Source organism: Oreochromis niloticus, linkage group LG5, assembly GCF_001858045.2.
Source record: "Oreochromis niloticus isolate F11D_XX linkage group LG5, O_niloticus_UMD_NMBU, whole genome shotgun sequence".
Classification (NCBI taxonomy): Eukaryota; Metazoa; Chordata; class Actinopteri; order Cichliformes; family Cichlidae; genus Oreochromis; species Oreochromis niloticus.
Window position 1 is genome coordinate 12,445,197 of NC_031970.2, and position 9,679 is coordinate 12,454,875.

Sequence of the window (9,679 nt, forward strand, 5' to 3'; positions counted from 1 at the left end):
AAAAGGCACAGAAAATCCTTACTATTAATTTCTGATGCACATAGGTTAAGGACACAAGATGCCCATATTGATTCATGTAATATGTGGAAAAAGCATTATTTATGATTTATGTTCAAACAGACTGAATATAAAGTACTATTTTCCAGTATTTTGTGTAACAGTATTTTAAAGCTTGAGAACTGCTGAGATCCAGAATATTGAATCAGTCCAGCGACGTGAACTCAGTGACAGAAACGAGGTGCAAAATATCGACAACTCTGTCCCATGTCAAGCTGAATAAAACCTATCATTTAAATTTATTAGGCCACAAAGATATCGTCATCCATATATTATGTTTTCTGCAAAGGGATACAAGATATGATCTTATATATCACAATATAAATGAACAATTTCAAAAATAATGGACTGAAATGTAAAAATTGTGCATCAGATTCAGTGTTGTGAACACCTGATTCTACCTTCTGCATAATATGAAAGGAAGTTTTTCTTATAATTATACATTTTGAATCTTTTTTGTGTGTGTTTAAATACCTGTGCTGAAGACAATGCTGACATTTGGAGGAAGCATGACAAACTTTTTCACGTCAATATATGAAAAAGGAGAAAACAAGCTAAGGCTCTTTAAAATACATGGGTGGATAAAAATTGTGAAAGCAAGGAATTCCTGTCTGTTCTCCTAAGCAACTGGTCGTTGAGTGACTGTGTTCATTATGGTTGCTCGAACTCAAAGGCCAGCACTTATTGTGAAGCTGTGACCTTCAATAATTGAATAATGACAAAAAGGAGTGTCACAGTCAGGCATGAGGAGCGTTCTGAGTCTGTGGGTGTTGGAATCACAGCGCAGAGGCATTCTTTCCAGTAGACATCAGTGTTCATGAGCCATCTGCAGCTAAAGAAAATGAATCCAGACAACAATCACCCAGAGTTCAGATGTTCATTACATGTAATGCACCTTTCAGGAAATGTTTTCTCTCACTGTCCTCCAGCCTGTTTTCTGGCTTTCTTTTTCTGTCTCTACGTGTAAGGTTAACATTAATCACATCCAGAATTGTCTATAAACTAAAAATAAAACAAATCTGATGTTCCTGTTTCTTTCTTTCGGACTTTTTTGTGGCAAACATATTCAAGGTTTTACTTCAGCAGGCTCTTTAGCTCAAAGTGTAGTGTGTACATGTGAACTGATGCAAAGTAACCCACTGTGTGTTCATTGGTTCTAGGCAAACGTGAAGTTCTCTGATGGAGAATATAAAAAATATATACACTGAAAAAAGATTCTTCACCCTCAATAAACACAAATTTTGAGTAAAACCCATATGAAATATTAAATACATTAAATCAAAGGTAAATTCAAATAATTAATCATTAAGGAAAATGTGCTTGGTATAAACCAAATGTATATCAGTCAAGTAAATTTCAGTTGATTCCATTAAACTTAACATTTTACTTGTGTAACAAAATTGCAGGGATAATTTACATGTATTCAAATTACTTAAAGTTACCTTTTTGGGCTTTTTTTTCTTTTTGAGTGTATGAGACGAAAATTTTTATTAATTATTTTTTTTGTTATTGTCATTTTTTAACTTAGCTGGAGGTGTGCACTTACTGAGTATAAGCTACAACACACTCTAATGCAAGGCCTTTATACAATGCAGTAAACGCAAATGACAAGGATGTAAACGGCATACAGTTTTGATACAACTTCAATATATTTATTAATAGAAAAAAATATAAAGCACCCTCAGATATGTCTTTCTTTCAAATTGCTATTTCTGCTTATTAAAAAAATGAAAACCATTTTATCTTAATAACTAATTTCTCTTGAGAAATGAAGTCATTAATGGATAGTTTTGTCTACTGTCTGCTGTTGTTTATGCCAGATATTAAAGAAACAAAGAACACATTTTTTCAAAATGTATTTTATTCAATCAAAATAATAAAACAAGTAAAAAAAAGTCAAACTTTAGTTTCACATTTCTTTATGATGATTGATCCCATTGTGAACCTGTACCACCTGAACTTTATGTATCCACATATTTGATGTCTCCTGTGCAGATCAGCTATGTATGAGGAATTACAGTAAAATCATATATTTAAAACAACAGACAGACAAAAAAAACCAAAAAACTGTTGAAAAACATCAGTCTGCTGGCAGTTGTCCTGGTGCTAAAAAAAAAAATCCCCCAAACTCAAATGAGTTTCTTTTTGATACAGTACTTAGAAAATGTGATGCAAATATCCTGAATGGGAATTAGAGATTTATCAATAACTATGAAATGTAAATTGTACCATAAAACAATGACATATCATTTAATAACTGGCATATCAATTAAATCCATCTAGAACATGCTCCATAATCTGAATAATTACCTAACGCTAGTCTGACAAACCTCTGCTCTACAGTGGCTCTACCCAAGTTTATACAGACTAAACGTAAAGAACGATTTACAACGACTTGGATTTTATTTTGGTATTTTTGTCCCTAAGTTTGACCACCTGCAATAACAGTGTAATCACGAATCTAAAAGTTGAGCGCTGATGAAATGGCAGTTTATATATAACCTGTATTCACATCAAAAAGCTCAGGTGATCAGACACGTTGAGAACAAACCTCCAAGTTAATCAAACATATCTGGAATAGAAAAAAGTAAACATTTGTCAGCACACACTGTAATTCACAGATCCGCTTCAAGCTACAACTTTGACTGGTGGCTTTACTACTGGTACCTAGTTTTTAGATGCACTGTGTTGCCAAAAGTATTTAGACACCTGGGCACTTGTTCCGATTCGGTATGTAGAATTTAGCTGAGATTTTATTCATAACATTGCCTTACTTTAGCTTGGATCTGATTCTTCATCAGTCAAACAAGAAACCACATTAGAAAAAAAGGTTGCCCTGAACAGATTTTTAGTGACTGTTTTGAAATCTTAACAGCGCAGAAAAAGGTTTGCATGGGACTCAGCTGTGCAGAAGGAAAAATGAAGAATGGCAGCATTTATAGAGTAAAATGATACACCTGGGTGCAAATAATTCCTCCTAGTTGGAATATCACTACAGCGCCTTTGTTAGACCTAAGAGATGAAGGTTAAAATCACAAAAACAGACTGGAACACGGCTTTCCCGATACCGGTATCTTTTCAAACTTTCTCGTCCTCTCTTCTGTACTGATAACTCGTCCTTCCTTAGTGATGTAACTGTGCTCCCAGTTCTTTGAATCGTAGTAAAATCAAGCATAACATTGTTACACACAGGTAATGATCCATTCAGATCAGCTGATCTTAGTGATAAACCCACATCAGCTGATGATTGGCTAATATGCTTCTACATGTCCAATTGGCTATCTCATGTGAAGCATGCAATTTAATTTATGCCTTAGCAATGTCAGAGGTACTGCGCCCCTGTGCAAGCTGCTTTGCAACCCACCTACATTCTGGTTCCTGCTTTCATATCATATCTGTCATGTCTGTTTTTGTTGATGGAGGTCACCAAGTGTAAATTAATGCAGGTGCTCATCCTTCTTTTGACTATAGTTATCCCAACTGAAATGTCACTTTGTGAAATGTTGGACAAAACTACCAATTAAGAACCAAGTTGTATTAAACCGAAAATAACCCTTTAAAGTGATGTACAAACAGTTCTGAGCCTCAGCAGGGTGTCCCAATAGCTGCTGATGAGTCTTTCACTCTCTCATGGACTGCTGGTTCTGCCGGCAACAGGCTCTTCATCGGCTCCTCTTTGCTGGAAGGAAACAGGGAGACTGGCGAAGGCGATGTGGGTGAGGAGAGGGTGGAGGTCGCAGCAGTTGAGGCAGAGGAAGATGAAGAGGAGTTGCCATCAGGGAGGCACTCTTCACAGCAGCAGCAGCAGCAGTCCATGAAGGCCTGGCCCAGCGAGCGACACAGGCACAGCAGCATCACTGGCGTCGCAGAGCAGCGCACGAACAGCAGAAACTGTCCAATCAGACCCAACGCCGGCAGAACCAGAGCCGGAAGCGCAGCGGTCATTGGGACAGAGATATACGCCAGGGTGATGTTGCAAATGCTCTCTGGCAGGTTGCACGTGATGTACAAGACAGTGAGTGCCATCACAGTGGAGCGTAGCCTCTGCTCCCTCACATGCTGCTTTTTCTTTGTGGAAGACGAAGACGAAGAGGAGGAGGAGCACCTGCTAGTCACCTTTTCGCTGCTGGGTTTCTGTGGTAGTCGCTGTGCTAACACCTGCTTTGTCACCAAATCGCAAGCCAGAGTGAAGAGCAGTGGCAAACAAAGGTAGCATCCAAAGAACCACCACATTCGAGCTTCGTGATAGGTCAGCACCAGAGAGTAGATGCTCTCTGGGAGCTCCACAGACGGCTCACGAACACACATATCCACCTTGAACCTTTCAGTCCGGCCTCTAAAGGCCGCCATCAGTGAGCCTCCGTGCTGGCTTTGCTGTAGGTCATTGGGAAGCGTCGGCAGGCTGACAGTTTCCTGAAGGAGCTGCCACAGCAGGAGCTCCGGGGCAGCTAGGACCATGGAGCCCACCCAGATGACGGACAGCTTGGACAGGATGGACTGGCAGGACTCCACCTTTGGAGTCTGATGAGGCCCAGGGCCTGTGGCTGCATGGAAACGATCAATACTGAGCGCACAGAGGCTGAATGTGGCCACGCCCAAAGAGGTCACCTGACAGAGTGAGGAAATTGATCAGAAAAAAACAATATTAATAAGCCATCACTGAGAATCAATGCAGTTGCTGACAGACATCCATTCACAGTTGCATTGCAGACATATACTAATTCAAACCACAACATCAACATGAGGATCTTGGTTTAAAAAAAGGAAATACAATGTATACGTGTTTCCAAGTGTGATCTTTATCCTCAAAAAGTAGCTGATGGTAGCTGATTCCCCCATTGGGCACAACTTGAAAAATCAATCATTGCCTCCCACCTGACCCTTTCAGAATCTGATGATTATTTTTCTACAAATGCTTCAGTATTTTAATGAAGTCATGAAAAATGTTACATTCATACTATAAATACTCTCTGAGCTACAAGCCCTGGAAGTACAGGAGCTGGATTGAAATATTTGAGCTCGCATAACTTAAAATATAGGAGTAAGCCACATGAAACACATTTGAGCTCTGTTAAAAAAAGGTCATATCGCCATGTGGGATAGGTGGTTAACTATTGCTTTGATGCAGGTTTTTCCCCATATGCTGTATTCACACTTTTGTTTTTTTTGTTTTTTTTGAATGACTGCTTTTGAATGATTTCTCTTTTAAATCCTGGAGAAGCTAACATCACACAAGTTTCACATTCCTAAGGCGTCACATTTTCTCACTTTGTAGCCACAGAACATGTCAGGGTACAGCTGTGTGGCAGGCAGGATATGGACTCAAATGCAAGACTTGGGAGACGGAATATGGGGAGCGGAAACAACTGAAAACACAGGTGAAGACAATCAACCTAACACACTTAACCCGAGACAGAGAAAACAACTGCTGTAAAAACTAAACAGGAAACAACTAAACAAGGACTCACAAATGGAATTGAAGACTTAAGAATTCAATTCAATTCAATTTTATTTATATAGCGCCAAATCACAACAAAAGTCGCCTCAAGGCGCTTGAGACTGAAAGACTGAGAGAAGACTGAGAGATCTGAATATAAGCAGAACTAAACACCAACAGAGACCAGATAACGTTAAAAAATAACAGAAGATTAAAGATGCCTTCAATACCATAAATATGAGCTCCAAAAACCCAAAAAACAAACTGATTCAGTCCAAAAACACAAAACCTTGGGTCTAAGCTCAGATCCATGACAGAACAAATGTTTCTTATTTATTATTATTATTTATTTTATTTTTTGGTCTTTTACACTCATGACTCAAACTTCTGAAGCTGCAGAACAGCTCCCAGTCAGTCACCACACAGTTAATGAGAAAAAAAATCTGTCCTGTCCTGATGCAATGGTCCATTATGTTACCCAAATATTGTTTTTATGTTTAATAAATGTTCAATACAATATTAATACCTAATTTATTAATAGTTAACAAAATATTGTTACTATTAACAATTTTAAAGGTTGTTTTGTTTAACCATTTTACATCAAATAGTTAACTCTAGTACTTTACTGGCATAAACAGTAAGATGATGCTAATAAGAATTAATATAATTCAACCAGTGCTTTGAAGAAAGCATGTTTGAGGATTTCCTCTGCTCTTTATGCTGGCTGCAGACTAAATTACAAATCTTACAAGCATTAAGAAAAAAGTTACAAAGACAACTTTCCATTAACATTCAGAACACAGAAACAGAAATGAAAGGACACACAGAGGGGAAAAAAGGTCATTGTATTGTAAAAGCTCTTAGCCTTCATACTGGGGACAGTAATTGGTGCCTCGTGCCCATTAAAGTTGGTGGTTTTGGCCAGAAACACTGACTATCATTACAGAGACTTGTCCTCCCTCTGTTAGTGCTTAACGACCTCAGACTGTTAAGACACAACTCAAGATAATTAGCACAGAGCTTTAATTAGCATGAAAATAGTTTAACTAACGGAGCACAGGGCAGCTGGCAGCCTGACCTGCTTCAGTACTGTTCAGTAAAAGAGCATTGAAAAAAACAAAAAAACAGTAATTCATTAACCAGGAATTAATTCACTCATTAGCATAAAAATAGGTAAAGCTGCAAAGAATAGAGGAGGCCGGCAGCCTGACCTTGTTAAAGACTGCTTCACACAAGCTGTTATTACAAATTAGTAAAACTCCACTTCAGTGATCTGAAGCTGTGTAGGCGGACAGAGCTGGTTTAGAGCCAAAAACAAAGACTCCACAGGCTCCAGGACTTTATCTCTGTGCTGAAGCATTCATCGCTCAGTGAGAGTAAATCTAAATTAAGCTCTTGCCTCAGCTTTTAACTTAAAACAACTGCCCTCTAAATGAGGCCTGTTCGGATACCTTTAAATCATTTGGTCTTTAAGGAATTGTAACGGTCTTGCTTTTCATTCATTTCTGATATTTTACATAATGACAAGACTATTTAATCAGGAAAACTATTTTTCAGTAGGTCCTTAAAACCTGGTGGTCTTCTATGATACGTTCTTTAAATTTCTGTTGTCCAAGGCAGCGAATCAAAGAAACATCACTGTTGTGTGATGCAGAGAAGATCCACTGAGTTAAATGTCAGCATCTCAAATTGCATTTAGGCAAAACACTTAAAGAGGACGTATTCAAGAGCATTCTTTAAATACCATTTTATATCCCAAGTGTCTAATCTGCTTTTGCTTCGTCTGATTAATCACTACATTTTTAAAGCAATATCTTTATTTGTACTTTTATCCTCCATATAAGCCGGAAGCCTTTTTTTCCTGTATGCCAGTTAAACTCAGGTGTACACTGGGCCTCAAAATAGAGATTTAAAAACATGTACCAAAACTTTTTTTAATTACAAACTGAGCCGCTGCTGGCCCATCCTGAGCTGGTATTCTGCATTTTAAAAAATGGAGCTCTCTTTCAGAGACAGCCTGATATCTCTATTTCTTCTTTTTCTTTGTTTATTCAGTGATTCATCAGGATTAGCAACAGTTTCTCTTTCATTACTGAGACTTAGTTTTGGAGCTGCACCTGCACATAAACACCACCATTCTTGAAAACTACGTCTCTGCATTTCACTGTTTCGTTCTTGTGATGTGAGGAAGAAGAGCCTCTTCATGCTGGGGCCCCACACTAGCCTCCCCTGGTGGTTCATAACAGACGGCTGAAGAGGCCAAACAGACCATAACGGACGTTTGTTCAAAGTAAAGGCTGCTGAAACTGAGGAGAAACAAAGGCACAAACGGGCCATTCATCAGACCTGGAGGTCTCTTTATTAAACTGGAAATCACTTAAAATGAGTCAAACACGGGCCGTAAAAACTTCCACGCTTGTGTGAAAGTGCCTCGCTATCTGTGCAAAAATGTTCACTTCTGAATGGCTGCAGTGAGGATGATGCTAAAATAAACAACCAGTTAAAGATTACCTGCAGAAAATGACCTCTAATCAATTAAATGAGTAAAAGTGTTTTTATATCACTGATCCTGGAACTTGATGTTTCATAAATGTATTTAAAATTGATTTGACTCAGGATATCACTGATATTTTTCACTTATTTCACACAATTTAGAAATGGATTTCAGTAAAATCAAAGACTAATCATAATGACAATTAGAGTCTATCCATTAGATTAAAAAAAATAAAAGTCAACATCGTATTCAGTTTTATTCATTAATCACTCTTTAACCATGAATTTAATCGTTGTAGAATAATTTGGTATCTTTAGGCAGTTTTGTGTTTAATTTTTAATCGCTTCTTGCTGTTTTTTTTAAAAACTTCAGCTTTTATTCAATTTATTATCACATAAATTGATGTCTTTATTACTTTGATCGAGGTCGATTGTGTTTAAATGTATTGCATAAACAACTGAAATGACTTAAAGACAAATTAAGTGACAGTATATTCAAACATTTCAGTGAAACAGCTGAATAAAATATTACGCAGATTCTTTACCTGGCAACACTTTAAGTGCATCTATAATAAACATGTAAGTATTTATTAAACTATTTATAAAACAGAGATATGGGCACTGATTAAGGGAATTTGTGGAAACTCGGGAAAAAGTTGATACAACATTATATAACTCGGGTGTGTGACAGTTACAGGTGTTCACGCGACACTAAAAGGTGCTGCTTGTAAGCTAAATACTAAAACGCTTTCCTTCACGCGCACCTTCACCTCCTCCTTACCTCCAGGTAGGGCACGAGCCTACAGGACAGGTCTCCTAGCAACCTTTTCAAGGTGAGCTCGTGGAAGATGACCACAGGCAGGCAGAAGAACAGCACGAGGAAATCCCAGAAGGCCAGGCCCGCCAGGATGCTGTTCCACGCGCTCTTCAGGTAGAAGTTGTGCCATACGATGCACATGAGCGCGAGGTTGCCAACGATGCCCGCGGCGAACAGGACGAGCGCGAGCAGCATGACTGCGTACGCCCAGTAGGAGCCGTCGGTGACCGGGAACAGCGGGTTGTGGAGCCCCGAGCCGCGGCCGGACGAGTGGTTCCCCACCGGGGCGGAGGTGAAGCGGAAAGTCCGCGGTGTGGTGAAGTAGGCGCTCGGGTCGTCGTACCGGCGCGGGTGCCCGAAACTGTTGGCGGGAACCGGTTCTTTTTCCTGAAGCCCCCATCTTTGGCTCCTCGGGCCACTCGCTTTACACCGGGCAGTCCTGAAATTTGAAACCCGTTCAGAGAGCTCCTCTCCGGAGAGAGAGACGCCTGTCTGCGCGCAGGTGGTGCGCCAGCATCCTCCGCCTGCTGCGCCCTCAGCGTAGCTGCGTACCGGAGCTCCGCGCAGTGCAGAAAGAGGAGCAAAACACACCAAACCGGGCTCATTTTTGAAATAAATGCAACTGCTCCGTGTTATCCGTGTGTGTCACAGACATGTGCTGCAGAAAAACTTCACTCCAAAATAAAAAAATGTTGTTTGTGTCACAGCTCAGCTTCTCTCCAGTCCTGACGGAGAAGTTTGGAGTCTGCTGCTCAGTTTCCAGCACTTGTTATTGGCCAACATCAAGACACCGTGAAGACAACACGGAGTTTCCGGTGACAAATTTCAAAATAATAAAAAAGGGTCATTAAAAAAAAGTCTTGTGACCACAGAGG

General features: G+C 39.5%; 1 protein-coding gene across 1 annotated transcript; it reads right to left on the reverse strand.

Moving 5' to 3' along the window:
* Nucleotides 1-3,443: 3,443 nt before the first annotated feature.
* gpr37l1a (G protein-coupled receptor 37 like 1a) lies at nucleotides 3,444-9,555 on the reverse strand. The gene is given in 3 exon segments (XM_003447706.5): nucleotides 3,444-4,665; nucleotides 8,769-9,155; nucleotides 9,158-9,555. Coding segments are annotated over 3 exon segments (1,662 nt in total). The 5' UTR covers nucleotides 9,410-9,555; the 3' UTR covers nucleotides 3,444-3,642.
* Between the last annotated feature and the right edge of the window lie 124 nt (nucleotides 9,556-9,679).